This window comes from Colossoma macropomum, unplaced genomic scaffold (genome assembly GCF_904425465.1).
Source record: "Colossoma macropomum unplaced genomic scaffold, Colossoma_macropomum, whole genome shotgun sequence".
Classification (NCBI taxonomy): domain Eukaryota; kingdom Metazoa; phylum Chordata; class Actinopteri; order Characiformes; family Serrasalmidae; genus Colossoma; species Colossoma macropomum.
The window spans coordinates 13,923,741-13,946,865 of record NW_023494785.1 but is presented as its reverse complement, the minus strand read 5'-3'; the positions used below and the strand labels follow the sequence as shown (position 1 = coordinate 13,946,865).

Below are 23,125 nucleotides of genomic sequence, written 5' to 3'. Positions count from 1 at the left end.
AAACTTTTTTTTACATCATACAAAAATCATAAAGTTTAAATTAAATTAAAAAAAATTACAAAGATTAAAATTCATTGCTGAACTGAGGGACCTCAAAAACAGACTGCAATGGCATTTTATGGCTACTGTGAAAAGGGGTTAAAGTTTAAGAACCTTCCACATAATATAAAGGTCCTATACCAATTAAAGACTTTTTGCTAGAACCCCACATCCAAGCCAAGAACCATTTAAGAACCTTAATGTTTTAAGAGTGTATAAGATGTGTAACTCTCAGAGTTACAGGAATAGAGAAAAAGAGGAAAAGAGGGGAAGACAGAGAGAGAGAGAGAGAGACACAGAGAGAGAGAGAGAGAGACACAGATAGAGAGAGAGAGAGAGAGAGAGAGAGAGAGAGAGAGAGAGAGAGAGAGAGAGAGAGAGAGAGAGAGAGAGAGAGAGAGAGAGAGAGACAGGAGATAGGGAAAGAGAGAGACAGGAGATAGGGAAAGAGAGAGACAGGAGATAGCCCTGGGCAGCACCGAGACACCCACGTCAATGCTGCTGTATCATGACAATACCCCTCTTCTCCTCACAGGCACACAACCATCCAACAATGTCTCCCTGTGGTACAGAGTGATGATCAGTCACCAGCGGACGTAGCCTACATCTATATGGTACGAAAACGCTCTTCCATAAAGGACAAAGAACAGACCCAGGCTGATACAACAGGCTCTACTGACAGGGAGACCACAGAACATTACAGCATCAGCAGTCACTTTTCACCACCTTCATCTTTTACCAATACTGCAGTCGGCCTCATCTGCTCATCACAAAGCTGCAGTAAAAGCTATGCTGGCTTAAAGGCAAAGGTCGATAATAACTAGGGCTGCTATCAATTATTATCTATAGTTTATTATAGACACATCAATTATTTTTTGATTAATAATAAAATATTTATGCCTTTTGCTGTTTCCTCCCACAATCATTGAAATTTCCATCTATTTTATCTTGCAATAGAAACAGAAGGAACATCACCCCCTGTGCTTCCTGTAGTCTGTCAGAATGACCATGTATATGACTTAAACATTACAGAGCATTGTAGAGTATATTTGTTTTTAAACAAACTTCTTTCTAATAATAAATGTTTGCTGACTAATAATTTAAGCCCTAATCATAACCTGCTACAGGCAGACATTAAAGTCAAAATCTACTTTGCCATAGCCACTGCACATGTATACAACAGGAAATAAGCAGAGTTTCCCCTGTCTATACTGTTACAGTGTTACCAGGACAATAATTAACCAATAACAAATAACACAGTCAAAGACAGAGGTTATATAATAATCAGGGAAATGGAGAGACAAACATTAAATAAAGCAAATGCTGAAGGATCTGCATATATAATCTAGAATATGTTAAATTGTGTGAGCATGTAACAGTGTGAGTAACCACATGGCTGGGTGTTGTAACAAAGTGTGTGTGTGTGAATGTTTTTGGTTGGCCAAGTGTTGGGGCCTTCTGACTCTGTCAACACAGAGGTATAGCAGAGAGGGCCTGCTTCAAACAGGCATCTCTATTTAAAGCCTGTTCAGAAATACACCACTCAGTTACAGAGGAAACAGCAGACAAAACTACACACCTCACAACTCTCCTGCATAGACTTAGATTTACAAAAATATATGCCATATTAATGAATCAGTAGTGACTAGTTGGGATTTTGCATGTTGGTAATACATATTTTACTTGTATTTTACATTCTACAAAGTCTCTTACAGTTATAAACAGAACCTGATACACAATTTTATGGACACTTTTTAAACTAAGTCCTCTTAAAGGCTTCAGTTAATCTAAAATAACTAGCAGATTACTTTATTGCTCTTAAAATTATTAGAATACCAATGGTGACAGCCCTTGTTATGCATTGCAAGATGGAAGGCATTATTGAGGAAGAGAGCATAAAGCCTCCTTCAGGAATGGCAGCAGCCTACTAAGCCAGTTTCTGGTCAGACATCAACATTATCACAGTACTGTCACTCCATGAGTTCACAGGCTCATGCAAACTTAGAACAGTGTCCTGACAGGGGCCTCACAGGGGCTTTAAAAAGCATTGTACAAGAGAAGCAGTGCAATAAAATGCAATAATGCAACAGAAAAGTTTCATGTGTCTGCAAAAGTTTGGATATATCTGAGCAATAAAAGACACTAAACCTGCAGGTGTTTCCTGAGCTAGAAGGTGAAATGAATCAGAAGTGCTTTCCCAGGCTCTTCAGCACGCTCAGGCCAAGGTGCGAAAGCATGACCTACAGAGTGCTGCGCAAGGCTCTTCAGCTCAGTCAGAAACCGGATCTGGACATTTGTGTAACGTTCAGAGATATACAGCATGAGGCAGAATACAAACAAGGCAAACCAAACTGAGAAACAGTTCTGCAGTACAGGTAACAGGCCCTAAGCCTATTACAGTTATTACATAACTACCTGATCGCAATTATTTTAGCTAATCGTAATTATTTTGGTCAGTTTGGTCACAATTATATGCTTGCGTTGCAACAAACAGATGGTGAATTGGCTGTGTTTTTATCAGATACAAACATAAAAAATTAAAAGGAAGCAGAAAACACATTTTTGAGACGTCACTGATCTCACGAAAACAAAGTTCTAACTTTTGACTGACGCTGTAACCTTTAGAGGGCAGTAGTGATTGGTGAGTTTGCTTATTTGAGCTTGAGCTGTATCTCTTGTCAGTTACAAGTTATTAAGTATTGACAACTAGGAAGCAAGATAAGTTGACTTGAGCTCTTCAGGCATGTACTTTAATAGTTGCATACAATGAACAAAAAAATACAAATTGTTAATTCAAGTTATTTATATGCCAATTAATCGTCAGCCAATATTTCATGATCGTGACAGGCCTAACTGGAACCAGTTTTCCACCTTGAGTACTGAATGGGAGCATAAGGGCACCTGTTTCATTGGGTAATGTATACAGTGTGGTTCTCAGATCAGAAAGTCACAAAATATTTAACCTTACATCAGTGCTGTGTGGTGTTACGTACTAAATGACATTTTTTTTTTCCAAACGTCTCACAATTCATATTCAACACCCACAAACGCACACACTCTCAAAAAAAAGGTACTAAACTGTCACTGTGGTGATACCCTCAAAAGGTATGTCAGTACTTTTAGGGAACATAATTGTACTATGTTCCACTGCAATTATATTTTTTTAAGTTACAACTTTTCTTGAACCTTGGCTTTTTATATTTTTGTTCTGTTCTGTTAAAACAGTTTATAAAAAGGTACACAGAGTCAGACCTTAAAGGAGACCAAGTAAACAAACCTATTTCACATATTTGTTACCTGTCACTGAATATTCCATTTGAGAAATCGTAAAACAAGCAGTCTCTGCTATTTTGGTGCAGTTTCCTTTCAAAAAACAAAAAAAAAGTGTGAGACTCAACAGGCTGTTGGGATTTTCCTCCTATTTCTATGTCACAGCAAAGCTATGTTATGGCCTACACCGCCATAACCAACCAGCCCCACCTTCACCGCCATAACCCACCAACCTTGCCTTTATCGACATAACTCACCCACCCTGCCTTCACCATCATAACCCACCAATAGTGGATCTCGTATGGCTTAAAATTTACACAAAAAAGGCAGTCAGTCTTTTAGATAAACAGACAAATGCTAATGCTAGTCTATTACCTCCGCTAACATTTTTAGCCTAGTCTTTTTTCTTCACCTTGTATCCTTCAGCTCAAAAACAGTGAATTTGTGAAGAGGTAGTAAACTGATTTCAAGCATGATAAATTACCTTGCACGCCTTCTGCCCAGTCACACCCACCACATAGTTGGCCAATGAGAGTCTTCTCCTTTAAATACAGAATCAATGGAAGTACAATAAACTGAGAAAAAACACTCTCAGAAAAAAAAAAAAAAAAAAAGAACAAAACTGTCTATGGGGCAGTACCCCTCTTGTCACCGGGGTGGTACCCTCAAGGGTACGTCTCAATACCTTGAGTCAGGGAACATAATTGTACCATAATCCATTGAAATTATATTTTTATATTGATTCCACACACCCCGTCTCGTCTCTAGACTTTTTTACTTTATTGTTCTGTTTTAAAACATTAGATTATGAAAAGGTACAAATACGTACTTTTCACCTGGAAAAACTTTTTTAAGGTGCACAGTTGGACCTTAAAACTGCTGTTGTACCTTTAAGGGAACATTTACATTGTATGCACCTTGATGAATAAAAAGTGTACCTGCACAGAACCTTTATTTCTAACAGTGAAAAAGAGTAAAAATGTCCTCTTTAAGATCAGTATTGTACTTTTGAGGGTACAGTTACATCATTTGTACATTTGTTAACAAAACGTACCTTCGTTCCTGACACAGTAGAAAGGTCAAAATTCATTCAATTTTGTCTCACTGAATGAATAAATGACGAAATCCTTCTGCTTAAATCAGCTACTTGACCTGATTCTGTATGTTCTAATCAAACTATCCTTTATTTTCAGATGACGCCACCTTTTCTAGGAATTGATGAATTTTTACAGTTCGAGAAACTGCAGAGCCCCACTAGTACTTTCCCAAGCTGTTAGCCAAAACACTTGTGTCCTTCAACCACAACTGAATCAATATTTCAAGTCACCACAGAGTCTCAGATGGCCATGATTTGGTTTGGAGCGAAAAAGGGAATAAAGTCTATCAACTAGAGCAGCAGAGAATGGTGCTGAAAAAGGGGTGACAAAAAGTGAGAGCAACAAAAGAGGAAGTGAAGAGAGGAGGAAAGAGAGAATAGGAGAGAGCAAAAAGAGCGAGGGAAAGAGAGTAAGTTTATTTTAAGCCGTCTCCAGGATTGATTTACCACTGAACTAGTCAGCGATCCTAAGAAGGATTCAGTGTAGGCCCAGGGATGACACATTTTAGAGCCCATCTTCCAAACGGACATGAAAACGAATGTAAAATGACAGAATAAACACAGAAAATTATCTGAAGAGTGATTATTAGGCAGGGTTAGTGCTGCTAAAGACCACATTACTTTACTATGTTGAGTTCAGTATAATGTCTACTTATTACAGAGAGGAGCAATGTGTTAAGCCTGGCATGCACCGCCAGAATGATTATGGCCAATTTTAAGGCCAATTCACCCCTACTGATAATCGCAAAAGGTGTTACAATTTCAGGCCGGTCACAAACAATTCTCTTCCCAGATTACCCTGCGGTGTGTAGTGTGTATAATCCAATCCTGCAATCCACTCATATTTCAGTCTTGGCTGGCCCTGATTTCGAATCATAAATGTTAAACGTTCAGTATTTACACCTCAACATTGACGAGTGTAGAGCAAATGCTGACTGTCTCATATGAAACACAATGTTCACCTCATACATGAAAGACTGACAACAATTGAGAGCAGAGCTGAGTGGACAGCTGAGTACAACAAGAAGATAAAACTTAATTTATCCAAATTCCACTATATTTTTTATTCCTATATAAAGTTATACAAACAAAGTAACAACAACAAAAACATTTTCTTTTGCCCAACGCACACAAGAGCCGCAGGTTTGTTCATGTGAAATCCTGTGAGCTCCCAAGTGGGCTGAGACTGGATCATGAGTATAATCTGAAAGAGTGTGATGTTTTATTCTGGGTTTTGATGACAAAGATTTCTGAGGAAAAATTGGTGAAATTCGTCATTATGTCTAGTGCTGGGCAGTATGACATAACTATCGTTACTGTGATAAATTATGTCACAGTAGGTCATAATATTGTAGATGTCATTAGTACTTAAAGTTCTCAACTGAATGTTTGATAACAAAGCATCATTAGTCCTGTTTAATTGGGTTTAGTGCAGTGCAGTGTGTGAAATGTTAATCACTGTATTCATAGTTTTCAATAGTATTTTTTTTAAATGTGGGATTACTTTATCTGTTCCAACTTATCAGATGTCAGAAAAAATAGTCACTGTGACATATAGTGAATGATGAAAACTTGAAATATTGTGATATTAAAATTTTGCCATATCCCCCTCACAGATCTATTTCAGAAATCTTGTAGTGTGGGCCAGGCATTAGTTTACCTGAACAAAAACAGAACAGAGGTTCATGGTTACAAACGTCTGCAATTATAGAATGTCTGTTGGGCCTTATACCTGCAACATTTAGATGTTCATTGAAGCACATTTTGTTGATTACAATTTAACAATTAAACCAAAACTGAGCAGGTGTTTTATAGCCAAATCCAAATACAACATATATTAAGCAAGTAAGTGTTGCAGTCTCATATACACACAGATAGAAACATGGCTCATAAGTGTTCAGCTAATCCACAGAGCTCTACCCACGCAGAGTGAACAAAAACACAATCTATTTGCCCCTGAAAAGCTCAATATTTACAATTGAGTATATCTTGCTCCTTAGCAACCAATGCTGTCTTACAGTTTTACTGTACATTGCAAAATATTATGTTATTTTTGACTTTGGTTTCATCTGCATAACACAGGAAATAAGCGATGTAAGCAAGCATCAATTTCATTTGTTAATTTTATTTATAATCAGTGAACTTTGGAGAAGTACTGGGGCCCTGCTGGAGCCCAATAACACAACTGCTGTGTAGATATCTTTACATGTTGCCAACACAGGACTAACAACCAGCACATATTCATCTACAATCCTGTGTATGCACCTGGACAGCATGGGCTTACACGCTGTGACCACTCACACCGCTGCTAAGTTTTCAAGTCCTTTTGTGACGAAGCTTGACTTCCTCTAAAAGGTTTATGGCTAAATGTGTCTTGATGTTTTATTTCCTCTCTTTCTCTTTTTTAGGTCTATCTAAGCGGTTTCAACTGTCCAGCTGAAGAGTCAGTTCCTCAAACTAAGATAAGCTGTGTAAAAGTAGAATTTCCTTCAGAAGGAAGCACTCGACTGTGTCTCCACAACATGACTGAGAACATAACCAGCTTAAGATCTAGACCTGTGGGGTCGTGCTTAAATCTAGAAGAGTATAGATTTGATTGGTCTGGCTGTGGAGCTTGTGTTGTGCCCTGAACTGGGTACCGCTAGATAAATAGGCCAGAAGCCCTAATATATAGGGTGTCACATTAAGGCTAAGGGGTTTACCCTGATTGCAAAACTTCCCTTCTGTAGGCTATTGCATTAAGCAAGGAATGACGGTATTAGATGACATACTTTTTCCTTAAACAATGCACTCAGAACTGGCGTCTAAGCTGGGTGTTCTGTATAAAGTACACTCTTACTTTCTGAAAATGTTACTGAACCCTCTCAGATAGGAATGCTGATTGGCCCTGTAATACAAGTGGGTTTTCATTCCTCTGAGAAATACACCAACATGAGATGACATGTTTGGATGCAACTATGAGAAAATCTCAGACAGTGGAGTGATATCATGATAACTCACACAGATGTGTCTACCTATAAAGGCCTGAAACATCTAAAGTATGCAGGACTACTAAAGCCATTCACGCTTTGAGGAAAAAAAGGAATTAAATGAGGCATAATGCATACTGCAATATATTCATTTGGCTTTTTGTTTTATAATTTGGGACCTACACAGTGCACCAGTACTGTCACAATTTAAAAACAGCTATACAGAACTATGCATACAATGATTTTTATTTATTATTTCATACTGTACTGCACTAAATCCAAGTAAACAGAAGCAATTACACCTTTATGTTTACTAACGTGGGCTCAAATGTAACATGGACATTTTGTTGTTAAATAGATTCTACTGTTCAAAGTCCTCTAGTAGCATCTTTGGCAATGTTTTTACAGCAATCTGAGATTCACCTTTTTGTACCACGAAAAGAACTTTTTTCAGCATAAATGTTTTTCAATTACTTTGCGCAAAAGTCACAGAATTCACTTCACAGACCTTCTTGGCGATTGCACTACAGCTCCTTTTAAAGTATGTTAACAGCTCACAGTGAGAGCCAAGCACAACCTCCAAAAAGCAGGGTTAGTTTTAACAGTGTTAAAGCCTCTCAGAGAAAACAGTGAGGGAAGTTATCCCTTCCTAAATAAATCCAGTTGATTTTTTCTAAGTCTGTATAAATAAAGAGCAATCATAAACATACTCCAGAGCACATAAAAATACATTTCAATGTTATTGTGTTGATGCTTTTATAAACTGTAGATGCTGGAAACAAATGTATATTTTTATTTGTGGCACAGATGTGTGGATTGCTTGTATAAAGATATCAATGTTGCTCAAAAACTTTTTAAACCATTGAGCAAAAAACAAAAAGTACCACGTTGTGCTGCTCTTCCCAACTGACAAGATCCACAATATGCTTAGAAAAGCATACTGTGGCATGATTTATCACAATAACAGCTTAATATTGTCACATCGCCCACCCTCAGCCTGTAGCATGAAGCACACCAGTCAAAGGATCATTTACTGGTATGATGGTTTATGACAATCCAAACTGCAATTGCTAGACTGGAAGAAAATCCTGGAATGATGCTGAGGTAAGGAAGGCCATGTGTTTTGGAAGCCCCACTAGGGGTGGGCGACACAGCAAAAATATAATACCACAATACTTCCAAACATTTTCGCAATATGCAATATGCGTTAAGATATTTTGTTTACCTAGCTACAGCCACAATTATTTTAATCCAATGTTTTACAAAACTGCACTGCACTAAATCCAACTAAACAGGCCTAATTATGTTCACGTCGTAATGAAACATCTAGCAGGACAGTCTTCTTTAAGCACTGACGATATCGCGATATACGCAGACAAACGTACCGAGACATAATTCATCACGATAACGATAAAACATCGTCCTATCGCCCAGACCAAAGCCCCACACATCATTAGCGACACACAGTGAACTCATGGGTTACTAACAGTACCGCTTAGCTGCAGTTATGTTAGCCATTGTACAAGAGTGAACACAACTGTCCAGAGCAGCTGCGCTACTTGATTAAGCTCGAAGATGAATTCCGATGGCTGAATGTGCAGCGAGTCTCACACAGCGCGTCCGTTAACGTTAGCTAACCCACTAGCAAACACCAGTTAGCCCGTTAGCCTGTCTTCCGCACAAGCAGCGGTTTAGCGCCGACATACGGCGTTCAAGGAAGGGCGAACGGTTGTTTTTGTCTAATCCAAACAACCACAGTCTTTCACTATGAATCACACTGAACACCAGAGCACTGAGAAATGTTTTTATATCAAGTTAGCCGTCAGTGCTAGCGCATTCTGCCTCAGCTAGCGTTCATAACGCAGACATGAGAGGAGGTGACTTCTCTCACAGCGAGGCAGGCAAAACACAAACATATTACTGCTATTTAACTCGGGAAGCAAACACGTACCACTCGACCTGTGCTGTCAACTCAGACAACGCGGTGTAAGTGACATCTCTGGGCAGATTTAGGTCATGTTGAAGGCATGCACGTCCATTCCGGGGCTCCTGAACAGACCACAACACAACACGGCGGAGAGGAGAGGAGAGGAGAGGAGAGGTCGACTTCTGCTGCTGCGGGATGAGTGAGGGTAAGCAAAGAAGAAACAACAAAATGTGCTGGTTTCACTTTTCTTTAGAAGGTTCAAGCCAGAGGAGAACACGGCCTCGTTTCTCTTGATGATCCCGTACGGCTGTTAGAAGATCTGCCAGCTTCAGCCATCGGAAAAAAAGAGAAAATAATAATAAGACCCAAACACACGCACAGCAGGTCGTACTTAGTGAAGAGCCGCTGCTTTCTGGCCGGCCGGGGGGAGGAGCAGCTGGAAATGCGACACTGACTACTGCCGGCGGGGCGTGAGAATCAGCTTCAGTCCCAGTCCCGTTAGATACAAGACATACAAAACACACACAAAAGGCGTGGGGGGTTAAGTTATAAAATTTGGTCAAGACGTCCGAAGATGTCCTATATGTCCAAAAACGTATAGATAGGGGTATTAAAGGGTGCACCTTTGCTGCACTAGCAGCTTCTACTCTTCTGAAAAGGCTTTACACTATATGTTGGAACGCTGCTGTGAGGTTTTGATTGTATTCAGCCACAAGAGCATTAGCAAGGTCAGGTACTGATGTTGGATGACCAGTTCTGGACAGGAATGAATTACCAACTGGGCCTCTGACTGCCAGGGGCCCTGGGAGGCCTCAGACAAAGAATCAAGGTGGCCCAAATATCCCATACTCAGGATACTCCATCCATTGCACATTATCTAAACAAATGACCCTTCAATATGTACAAATGATTAAATATTTTAAATAAATAAAGAAACATTATCTGTTGTCAGGTCCCTCAAGTGTCATGGAATACTGGCGTTACCAGTCAATCAAGATGTTTGAATGACTCAGTTTGGCTTGAAAGAATAGAAATCATTATTGAAGTCTTACACAGAACACACAAACTAATAAAGTAGACATGATGTTATCACACATTAATTAGGCAAAATATTGTTATATTTAAAACAAAAAAAAAAACAAATGTGTTGGAGTGTGGACGGCTTCCAAACACTCTTATGTCCGCAGGCCTCACCAGACCATGATCCATCCCTGGTTCTAGATCACAAAAGCCACTCCAACTCATGCCAAAGGTATTCCATGATGTTCCACTACTCCAAAGCCAAATGCTGGGGGGCTTCATACCCCTACAGCTGATGCTTGGCACTGAGCATGGTGACCTTAGTCTCATGTGCTCCAGAGACTCCTGTTCTATTAGCAGTGTTTTTCTATGGATACAATACAAGCTGTGAGCATGCAACTGAACGTCTGTGACTGAAGTAGACTGAAATAGACATTAAGCAAAATGTCGCCATCCAATGAAAAATGTTATCTCCATTTTTTGCAATTTTTACTTTTCTGCATCATTTGAGCTCAGTAGCTGTCCTTTACATTGTGTGAAAATTTCATGATGATTGGACCAATAGAAATGCTCCAAAATTGCTTACAATAAAATCTATTTACATTAACTTACATTGAAAGTAAAGAACATTTTTGCCCTCTCCTGTAAAGTTACTATTTTGAAGATACATGTTTTTCTTTGGACAGCGATGAAAAGATTTCAATGACCCTCTTGCACACATTCAATTAAATTCTTTATTTTTCTTTTTTTGTAAAATATCATGAGGATACAGTCTTAAAAATATTCTGTTAGAAGCACCTATGGTTTAGGTATATTATTTACAACATTATGGATTCCCTGGTTATCAAAATAAAGAAAATTAAGAGTAATGATTGTAAAGGTATGACTTAAAAAGCAAACATTTTGTTTCTTTTTTTCCATATTCACCCTAGAAAGAAAGGTAGGACTACAAAACAATTGTAAGCTCAAGCACATAATGACACAAAACGGAATAGAGAACGTTTTTTTAATTGCGTCCATAAACATGGCAAAATGTCTTCAGACCTCTGATTTAGCTCTTATTAGCTGTTCAACAGCTACCCTTTCAGGCAGAGAACAGAACTGCACTTTAATGAACCTTTCATTTAATACATTGATGGCAAGTCCAAGTCTCATTCTGCAGTGCAGTTAGAGGTCAAAAGCGTGCATATAACCGTTACACATGCATTTGTAACATAAGAAAATATTTTTTCTTTTTTTCTGTTTTTTAAAAAAGTTTTTTTTCCATGTTTCATGAAAATAGCTTCCACAGTTGTGATCTAAAATCTTTCCAAACTTTGTGTAGTCTTAAGTAGAAACTAATCCATCATTTTCAAACTCTGAAAATACTCAGTCATCACTCAGTAAAAAAGCCTTTGCTGCTTTAACTGAGGCCACTGCATAACATCCTTTTTCCAACTCAATTTCTAATCACAGCTTTCCTTGATGTCTCCCAACTCAGTCCTCTGGGACTGAAAACTATGCATGCAAAATCTGGAGGTGAGACTGCAGGTGGGATCAGGCTGACTGGGACTGAGATAGAACAGACATATGGAGCTCGAGTGTTGGGTTAAGAATCATAGCACTGGTTACACAACATGCAGTAATCTCGAAACCGTGCGATTATGCAGTAAACATATATCATGAGAGGCTCTTGATGGCTAGGCAACCTCTCAGAATCCCACATAAAATGCAAATGAATAACATGGGTAAAATTAAAACAGCATCACCTGTAGCAGCGACCTGCGCCGGTTTTAACAAGCGTACTTCATGAAGTCTAGAGCTTTCGCATATCCCTGACTTTTGGTCTCATACAAGAGAACACACTAACCTTGTCTGATCTACATTTTTAAAGTGAGCTAGGATGCTGTGTGTTACAGGGGAAATCTAGCCTGTGTCCAAAACACATACCACCATACTGAATAGCGGTTCACATATAGTATACCACCATCATTAATACATTTATTAACATAGTACTTTTAGTATATATATATATATATATATATATATATATATATATATATATATATATATATATATATGGCTTTTCTGAAGTTTGAATTTTACCAAACAATTGGTTCTCCCTCAGTGGTTGTCGTTTACAGGCTCTTGATTCTTTTTAAAGATTCAAGCAATTTTTGAGTTCTCGAAGGTAGTGATGATATCCAAAATGGAGGAAAGAAACAGGAAAGCTTACTGTGACATAAGTTATCACAATAACATACCACATTGCCCAACCTTATGTATTAGTACAGGATAGTGTAGTATAGGGTTTCGGACGCAGCACTAGTCTCAGTCTAGTAAGCAAGAAAAAGGTGCAGTGAAGTGAGCAAGAAACATCAGCAACGTCTGGGGAGCACTTAGACTGGCAACTATTCACTCCAGCAGTCATCAATTACACTCCTGAGTCTAGAACACGGCTGATTCAACTCATCAGCTAAATACACAGTTTAGCCAGTTTAAGCAAGGAAACTCTGCTGGGCTGGACTCCAAACCTTCCAGGACTAGAACTGATGGCCCTGTTCTACAACAATGTCCATAATCAGCTTTCCAAACCCTGACAGGCACCACAGCATTCCATATACCATCCTCTACTACAATCACTGCAGCAAATCTTGATTAAAATCTGATTACCTGAATTTAATCAAATGATCTTGAACTAAAAAAATGGTTAAACAAGTGAGCTTGCAGTCCCAGAGGAATGGAACGGAAACCTATCTTGAGTACCCGCAGTGTTTTTGAGCACAGTCTTTATAGAAATCTAAGTTAGTGCAAGCATAAGGCTACTTTACATAAAGACACTGCATATATAAGATGGCAGATGACCCGTATAGGACTTTTGCGCACACCACTATGCTTTCAGCCTAACACAGCTGGTGTTAAAGATGGCCTAGAATGTAAAAGTATTAAGCAAACTAGGAGGATCTGGCACTACAGAACAAGCCTGAAGTGAAGAACCTAGGTGTTATTCTTAATTCTGATTTGACCTTTACCTCACACAATGCCACTAAAAAGGTAAATGCTAAAAACTTCCTTTCAGCACAGGAACACTGCACAAATCATACAGTGACTTGACATGCTAATAGTTTACAATTATGCAAAAAAGACACTGATACATACTGTAGCTTGTTCAAAATGCAGCTGCTAGAACAAAACCTAGAAATACCTTTATATCTGTGCTAGTATCATTACAGTGACTAAATGTTTGAGTCTGGGTTGATCTTAAATTTCTTCCATTGCATTTTCAAAGCAACACTCAATTTTTGCACAAAACATTTTTCCTCTTCCTTTCACTGTTTTTACATGATTGGTTTTGTTAACTGGAGTTGAATGAACAGAATTTTTCAGGTCTTATTTCTACACTATAAATCTATGCAAAGTGAATTTCTGCCCCTTAGTCACTCTAGAATTACACAGTGCATTTAAAAACTAATTATGATTTGCAAACCAAGTGAAAGGTTCAGAAAAAGATTTGTGTGCAGAAGATATGAAGTATCACTTGACGGTTCTGTGGTCTAGCACCTTTACACATTTCCGAATGTACCCGACAGGATATGTTACCAGTTGGTCCCAAACAAGTGCAGCCTTACTGAATGTTATAAAAGCCAACCTGCAGCATTTTGCTTCTATGCAATCTAAATGTATTTTAGATGTCAGGCACTTTCTCTTATAGCCTTGGATGATTTTACTGCAGAAAAAAAAATATGATTTACACTGTAACTGTACTGTAGTTTAGATCTATTTTAACAATTGCATGTGCTGTAATGTTTTTTCTGTTTTGTTATATTTTTCTTGATCTGCTTGTCTTTTTGGTCATGCTGGTACATAACTTTGAAATGTATAAAAGTGCTAGATAAACAGTTATTACTGCCAAAACAATATTGAGAGCTACATCATTAAAAATGCACTGGCCTTTAAGGTACCACTGTCACGCACAGGACTTTTCTTTTCCCCATCTACCTGTGAGTTTTTCATAATTACAGTAAAACAAAAGGCTTCCTTGACATTCCAGCATTTCTTTGAGACATGCTTATGTTTCTATTTCACATGAAAAATGTATAGCCAACGTAAGTGCAGTTAGTAACAAGCAAATAGCAGTGAAGGGATGCTGAACACTGCAACTGTACAAATTTTTCTAAAAATATCAAAGATGGTTTAAACTAATAAAAATGTCAAGCAAACGACACTGACACAGAAGGCAAATAGACAAAGCAGACTCAAATATTCTGTGGCTTCAACAAATAAAACTCAACCTGCTGAATGACAACGCTTTGGTGCATTCCATCAGAAATAGGCTTCTCTTCCTTAATTTATAGACTTATTATACGAATACATTTATATACACGTACATCTAGATTTACTCTGTTAAAAAATAAACTTCATAGTACACACTATTTGTTACATAAAATATGTAGTCCTTTGAATATGGCCTTGTTCAGGAGTGGGCATGTGCAAAGGCAGGCAGGGGGAGCAGTAAGAGATGCATATCACAGTGACGGAAAAAATCTGACTGCATTCTCTGGCTCCAAACACACACATTCCACCAGACATAAGCAAACCACACGAGGGACAGCCATTAGAACACTAACACATCAACATGTGTCCATTTGGATGCAAATCACCCTCGTGAGAAATCAGTTCATGCAACTGCAATGCAACAGCATATGCTATGTTATATTAGCAGGGCTGCAGCTTTTAGTTCAGTTGGGGAAGGAGGTGGGGGGCACACAGGAGATGAACTCAGCTCAGCCTGACACAAAAGACAGCAGCACTTACACAAACTGCTATTATAAACTGCCACTGTCACATCACGTTCACAAAACACAGGCTTTATGCTTCATATGAAGCATAAACAACAACAAAAAATTCAGGGGGTATTTAGATGTAAATTCTCAGACAAATCTCATCTTAATGAAATATGTTTGTCTCTGAGCAAAAACGCAATCTTTTTCCAGACACTTGGGTGCAATGAGAGTCTGTTACTAAATCAAAGCCACTTTCTTCTTTTGGGGCTTTGCAACATTACAGCATAATCAAAGCCTTGTTACGTAACAAGGCAAATTTAAATTGATGGTGAGGCCATGAAAAATAGACACCATCTCACTGAACAACCATGTTTCAGTTTGAAATTAATAAATACTCTTTTAGTACAAAGCATAAGCTTCACGATCAGTGGCGTACAGTGACATGGTCAAGTTGGTCATATTCATATTTGGCGATTCCTCTTCAGTGAGAGCACAAAGGAACTTGGCCTGTTTTCCTGGATCCTCACTTGGGAGCACATAACAAATACAAAAAAAGAGCATCTCCTATCACAGATTTTCAAGTTGAATATCCTTCCCAGCGAGCCGGTATCACATGCTTGACGCCAGTTTTGAGTCACGTAATCTGAAGTGCATCTGTTAACATGCAGAAAGGATTTAGACAAGCTAATGCCTACATTTACTTGCATCACAAGAGAAATCTCAGTAAGTGCCTGGCGCATAGAGAATAAACAGCTGGACCAATACTTGTTCAACAAACATATTTGGTCCCATTCAGGAATCGGTTCAGCAGTTTTCAAGCCTACAGATGGTGGAGACTGAAGAAATTCCACTGGAATGCCTTAAAGACTTTACTCCTTTCTCAGACATGCTACGGGGTTTCGTGCTATGTTTCTTTCTGTTTCCTCCCAAATACCACAGCTTACACTCATCCTTCTATTCCCCCGCTTCATCTCCATTTTTCCTTCCCCTCGTTCACTTGAGTCTGTCAGAACGAAAGGAGTCTTCCACAGCAGGATCGGCCAGCAGGTCTCCGTCGGTAAGCATGCCAAGCCCGTCCAGAGCCAGCGGGTCCATCCTGAGGGGGTCATCGGAACAGAATGGGTCCATCTCAAAACCTGGCACCCCAGATAAAGCGCTGGTGATCTCCTTAGACAGACCAGGAGGAGAGTCACCTGTAGAATACAGACAGTAACCAAAACATTGAATTAAAACATTATATCCACAGTCATTATTAAACCATTAGTATACCAAAGTGTAGAGATGAAACGGTTACCGGTTTCACGGTAAACCGTGGTAAAATTAATGACGGTTAGCAGTACCGCTTGAACTTTAAAGTATCGTTAAAACCGCGGCCGATTACCGCGGTGTGAAAAACTCGCTTTACAGAGTCAAACAAAGGCAGAATCATTCTCTCAGACGCAGCTCTGTGTGTGTGTGTGTGTGTGTGTGTGTGTGTGTGTGTGTGTGTGTGTGTGTGTGTGTGTGTGGAGGGGAAGGGGGAGAGAGAGAGAGGGAGCGGGAGAGAGGGGAGAATATGGTGGAATGTAGTGACAGAGATTCGGAGATATTTCAGCCTTCTATGAAGACCAAGTCTGACGTTTGGTCATGTTTTGGGTTTTATAAGGATGCAGAAGGAAAGTTAATTGAAGATGACCACCCTGTCTGCAGATGACCACCCTGTCTGCAGAACAGGCCGAAAGAAAATAGCAGCGAAAGGGGGCAACACATCAAACCTTACGAGTCATCTTCGCGACCACCACCCGCTACTTTTTAGAGAATGCAAGGTTAACTTTAACGGAGAAGTCTGTGGAGTCTTTGTCTGGTTTAACTTGTGTTTATGGTTCGTTAATAATATAAAATGAAGCTTTTAGCGTCAAAAAAAAACAATTGGTGAATCAGCTGTGAATCGAAACTAAAGCTTTTAACACACATTTCTGTGGAGCAGAGTCTCCAAAATGAGCTGAGTTAACAGTCACACAAGCTCTGGAACGTGACGCTGCAGAGGTTCAATCTGCACAGCTCCCCTTTCTCGCTTGCGGTGTTTACTGTCTGAGAGGAGAATAACACCGTCTCAAATCACTGTGTCCCCTACATAGTGCACTACTTTTCAAACAAACTTTTAGAGAAGCAGCTCAACAGGTGGAGACACACTGTGTGAGTTCTATGCGGTCTACCGCTCACAGCGCAGTCACGCAATTCCTCTGCGATTTTGGCTGTTTTTCCTGGTGCACTGTGTTGATTAGGGGTACAGCGCCACAACGGCACAATAATGCTGCAGTTGCAGTTCGGACAGAAATCCCCCGAGTGCAACACTTCTCAGAAGTAATAATTTTCCATTAAGACCCACCTCAGAGTTGGTGGAGATTTAATTCTCTATGCAGGGAAATCCCTAATTATTGTAATTAATAATAATAATAATAATAATAATAATAATAATAATTACAGCAGTAATAATAATAATTTACAACAGTAATAATAATAATAATAATAGTAATGGTGAAACGAATTTCAGTTTGTGTATCAGTATTTATTTATTTTACTTTTCAACGCTTTTGAACAATATCGCGATAATATCGATAATCGTGATAATTCTGGTCATGATAATCGTGATATGAAATTTTAATATCGTTTCATCTCTACCAGATTAAGTGAGTTAAATATTCACAAAGAGCTGATTTTTAATGATCTCTTTATATGAGTACTAAAATGATTTTGAACATTTCATAAAATCATTCCACATTTTATTTACTGATCAAAATAATCTAAAAAGAATACATTTAATCAGATTCATCAGAGTGAATACAGAACGTGAACTGGGGCGGGGGGTAGATGGGGAAGACAATAGTCAAACTACAATACATCTAATTGCGTAAAATTTTGTATGTATAATTAAGGAATGCTGTAAAAAAAAGTATTTTAATCAGTGTACAAGAGTCAAACTGGGTGCCTCAATCACAATACAAATAATAACAAACTAGTTCCATCATTACTGACAGGATGAATTCCTTAACTTGTGTAAATGCATAAATCAGACTCAAACAGTATTCATCTGCTGTTATATACTCAGGCCTCATGCTCAGTGAAGCCTGATTTTTTTACTCTTGCATGATTACAGATGACTGCATACTTTCTAAGGAATGCAGCTTAAGAGACTGCACACTTTTGTTGGCCGAGGGTGATAAATGGCCGGCCTCATTCAAACAGAGCTGACTGGATTATACGGAAGAAAGCCTAGAGTGTGCAGCCCTGCAGTTTCTGTTCTCATCCAATTTAGATTTTAGAAGCGTGAGCTTAGTATACGTGTGCACTACTATGCATACAGACATGTGCATCTCATTTCATATAAAGGATTATTTCTTGTAGCTTATATGTCATATGAAAAAAGATCCAGCAACATAACAGCCAGCATGCAGGCACTTTTTATTCTAAGAGACCAGGCGCCATTTAACAGAAACTTCTTCTCTTCTTATGTCTTACATCTGTTTAGTCACAGTGACAACTTAGTTAGGACTGAATTGAGGACAGAAGCTATTACAGAACTCCAGATAAGAAAACAGTATTACAGAAGCGTCCTAACTAGACCAAATTTCCTAAACACTGTTTTAACTGTCTGTTTCTATCATTCTATACAGTGACAGGCAGGACAGTTCCTTACTAGCATAATGACATGTTAGTGCGTTCGGCTAAGGTGTTTAGGAAACTAAAACTGAAACTGGAAAGCGGACACACTCTGATAAACAGCATGAAGCGCTGTCACAATATTCTTGACTTCAAGTTTATCAAGTTTAGTTTTGTTTGCCTTTTTTTTTTTATAACTGTAGCTAGCTGTCTGGCCTACTAACTTGATTATTTTTATTTTGTTTTTAAGTTTCAGCTGTGTGCATATGGTCGGTTTCTAGGTAAAAGACAGGACAGCTGACTGCTGACTTCGATTGAGTGGGATAAGATTTCCCAACTTCAAATAAGATACAGTAAGATTCTTAAATTAAGATTAGCTTCTGTAAAACAGAGAAAAAAAAAAAAATTATTTTGACCTATCAGATCTTAGGTTAAGACAAAAGGATAGGAAGTTTCTGTAATACAGCCCCTGAAGCATGAAAAATAGTCTAAAGGTGCCAAGATGGCTGCATATTCTTCAACCACATATGAATTTTATTGCTATTGTGTTGTCAGAATTCATGACTGAAAGAGACATCCTCAAAAGATTTATAGGAACAATATTAATTGACCCTCTGCAAAGAACACTTTAATCATGCAAAGGGCTCTTTCAGTGTTCGTGGTTCTATATAGAACCATCTTCTTTACTAAAAAACCCTTTAAAAACATCTTTAAGAGTGTACATCTGACAAGCTTTTAAGTGTCAACTGCGGAGTTTTCAATGGTAAGAGTAAACCCCTGATAATTTCTTACTACTTTTTACTTTTTTTTTTAATTCAGAAAAGAGTACATAAAAATGTCCCTAGCGTTCATCTGAAAGCCATATGCACTACCAGTCAATAGTTTTGGACACTCTGTCTATCAATCTACAACATTTTCCACATTTTAGAATAACAGTGAAGATATTAAAGCCGTAAAATAACACATTAAATTGTGTAGAGACCAAAAAACAGCATTATACAAATTAAAATATTTACACACTCTTTGTATTCTCTCAAGCAACTTCATAATGAGCTGGGATGGTTTTGTGAAGTAAAAGGAAATGTTTGCAGTTATAAACTGCGTGAATATGATAACTTGAATGTCAAAATAGTTGCTAGATTATTCGATTACATATATAATCGCTTTTTCTGAACCTTTTTACATATATAATCACCACTGCACATTCTTCAGAGGCCTTAGCCTGAGCACTGATCACAGCATCAAACGAGAGAAGCTGTATTCTACTGCTATGAACAAATAAACTGGGCCTTGTAATTTCCACTAACACCTTATATAATTACTGAATTTATGTAAACTTTGGTTCACACAAAATGACCGATCATACTGACTTCAGACACAACATTACTGAACCAGCATGCACACACATCACACTCACCAGTCAATATGATGTTGGGGACAGTGTGGCGTCCACTGCCATAATTCTGGTTTTGGTTGGGGTTGAGGAACTGTTGCTCTGTAGACTCCAGCAAGTCTAGCACCCCCTGGTGGCTAGAGAATGAGCCATCCTGGCCCTTACAGACGGTGCCAGAGCCCAGATTGTGGTTAAAGGACAAACCCTCTACCTGAGAGTCAATGTTGAACTACAATATGAAACAATACACAAAAGTGAATGGAAAAAATAACAAAGAAGAGAAAAAAGTAAGTACATGTATAAAAGGCAAATAGGACAAACTAATAAACAAATTATATCAAAACGTCACCTTAATTTAGTCCAACAACTTCTGTACAGTACAGTATAAGTTGTCTTACCTGCTGAGAAAAGTTCTGGTTTTGTCTGCCAGTGAGCTGCAGGCCCAGGTATGGATCATCCAGCAGAGAGTTCAATAACAAAGAGTCCTGCAACAGCATAGAGAGACTTATTTTGGATCTAAAACACAAATCCCAATTTTCTATCACCAAATCTTCCCACTAGCTAGGCTTCCCCCATCACATGATGATACCAGGCCAGGAGGGTGATGGCTAGCACATGCTTCAAGATACGCGAAACCACCCAAGGCATCTTTTCAAACAGCTGCTACTGCAACATCACTGGACAGCTGAACACTAACTGCCAATTCTGTTACATCAACAAACAGTCACCAGCATTGGCTATCAACGTGCTGAGTGACGGGGTGAAGAGAAAGAGAGCCATCCTACCCACCCAGCAAGTGTGAGGCCAAATACGCTCTCTTGGACTCCCACCCATGGTTGGCTGTGGCATTGCCAGGGATCAAAATCACTACCTCACTATCTAGGGCCAACACTTAAGACGCATTTGCGCCACAAATTGCTACAAAAAGAGCACACTGCTATAACCTCAACCAAACTTCATAGCGTTCAATGAGCCTTTATCCAGAATTCTACAATTCTCGGAACGTGAAAAATCTAGCAATTCTAGAAATATATATCTTCTATAATTTAGGCACTGATCCAATCAAGTCCTTTTTAGTTTAGCTTGTGAATGTTTTTGAATCTAAACCAGTCTAGACATGCTGTACGCCAGAGAGCTGACTAAAGCTGAAAAGAATAATCAAGTCATGACAGTGTTGATAGGAACAGTCCAGAGGCCTTTCTTCAGCTTAAGAAACATACTGTGTAAAAATTCCAGAGTTACGAATGAAAGAGTATTAATATTTGACACGTGGCAACATTTCCTAATGACTTTGTTGTACAAACAATGGCTGTGTAGTATGGAATTTAGCATGATACACCCTCCAGGGAGGGGATGTCTGTACCTGGCAGGAAACAGTACCTGGCACTAGAGATGAAACGGTTACCGGTTTCACGGTAAAGCGCGGTAAAATTAATGATGGTTAGTAGTACCGTTTGAACTTTAAAGTATCGTTAAAACCGCGGTCGATTACCGCGGTGTGAAAAACTCGCTGCACAGAATCAAACAAAGGCAGAATCTTCTCTCAGACGCAGCTCTGTGTGTATGTAGAGGGGAAGGGGGAGGGGGAGGGGGAGGAGTAGAGAAGGGAGAACATGGCGGAATGTAGTGACAGAGATTCGGAGATATTTCAGCCTTCTAAGAAGACCAAGTCTGACGTTTGGTCATGTTTTGGGTTTTATAAGGATGCAGAAGGAAAGTTAATTGAAGATGACCACCCTGTCTGCAGAACAGGCCGAAAGAAAATAGCGGCGAAAGGGGGCAACACATCAAACCTTACGAGTCATCTTCGCGACCACCACCCGCTACTTTTTAGAGAACGCAAGGTTAACTTTAATGGAGAAATCTGTGGGGACTTCGAAATAGAAGAAATGTTATGGTCTGTGTGGTTTAACTTGTGCTTATGGTTCGTTAATAATATAAAATGAAGCTTTAAGCGTCAAAGAAAAACATTCGGTGAATCAACTGTGAATCGAAACTAAAGCCTTTAACACATTTCTGTGGAGCAGAGTCTCCAAAATGAGCTCCAAGTTAACAGTCACACAAGCTCTGGAACGAGACGCTGCAGAGGTTCAATCTGCACAGCTCCCCTTTCATGCTTGCAGTGTTTACTGTCTGAGAAGAGAATAACACCGTCTCAAATCACTCAGTGTCCCCTACATAGTGCGCTACTGTTCAAACAAACACGATTATCATTAACAAGCAATTGAGTTTTAAATAGGGAATTTGTAACCTGTTGTTAATATATTGTTATTGTGAACATTTCACGCACTCTTTGGGTGAAGGATTTGCTATTTCATGATCCACGAAGTGCACTACATAGGGAAGATAGTGTGCTTTGAGACGGGACCTTGCGCGAGTAAACGCTGTGTGCCGCTTTTGGGAAAAGCAGAGTTTCAGAGATTAAACTTTAGGAGTGTTTCTGCCGCAGCTCAGATGCGCGTTAATTTTAAGTTATGTTTTAGTTTTAAAATGCTTTTAGAGAAACTGCTCAACAGGTGAAGACACACTGTGAGTTCTACGCTGTCTGCACGGTCACGCAGTTCCTCTGCGATTTTGGCTGTTTTTCCTGGTGCACTGTGTTGATTAGGGGTACAGTGCCACAACGGCACAATAATGCTGCAGTTGCAGTTAGGACAGAAATCCCCCGAGTACAACACTTCTTAGAAGTAGTAATTTTCCATTAAGACCCACCTCAGAGTTGGTCCAGATTTAATTCTCTATGCAGGGAAATCCCTAATTATTGTAATTAATAATAATAATAATAATAATAATTACAACGGTAATAATAATTATTATTATTATTTACAACAGTAATAATAATAATAGTAATAACAATAATAATAATACATTAGCTATTCTTTTGTTTACAGAGTATTGTAAGTAATACAAAAGTAATACTACCAATGTATTGACTATATTTTTTTAATGTTTATGCAAACAAAAAGTGCATATTGCTGCCAATTCTATCTGTGTTAATAAAAAAGTTGG

The 23,125-nt window shown here is 38.8% G+C and overlaps 2 protein-coding genes across 5 annotated transcripts in view; both read right to left on the bottom strand.

The window, feature by feature from the left end:
- Positions 1-9,709, bottom strand: part of LOC118816690 (DENN domain-containing protein 4B-like) — a 39,254-nt gene extending 29,545 nt beyond the window's left edge. The window contains exon 1 of the mRNA XM_036583223.1: positions 9,326-9,709. The gene's annotated coding sequence lies outside the window, so the exon portion shown is untranslated. The remainder of the gene's footprint in view (positions 1-9,325) is intronic.
- A 4,793-nt stretch (positions 9,710-14,502) lies between these two features.
- The window catches only part of LOC118816666 (CREB-regulated transcription coactivator 3-like), a 30,642-nt gene continuing 22,019 nt past the window's right edge, over positions 14,503-23,125 (bottom strand). For all 4 annotated transcript variants that reach the window (XM_036583185.1, XM_036583201.1, XM_036583209.1 and 1 more), the window contains 3 exons: positions 20,515-20,601; positions 20,141-20,345; positions 14,503-16,277 (listed from right to left, as the gene is read on the bottom strand). In XM_036583185.1, the coding sequence (XP_036439078.1) occupies positions 16,078-16,277; positions 20,141-20,345; positions 20,515-20,601 (492 nt within the window). In that variant the 3' untranslated portion in view covers positions 14,503-16,077. The remainder of the gene's footprint in view (positions 16,278-20,140; positions 20,346-20,514; positions 20,602-23,125) is intronic.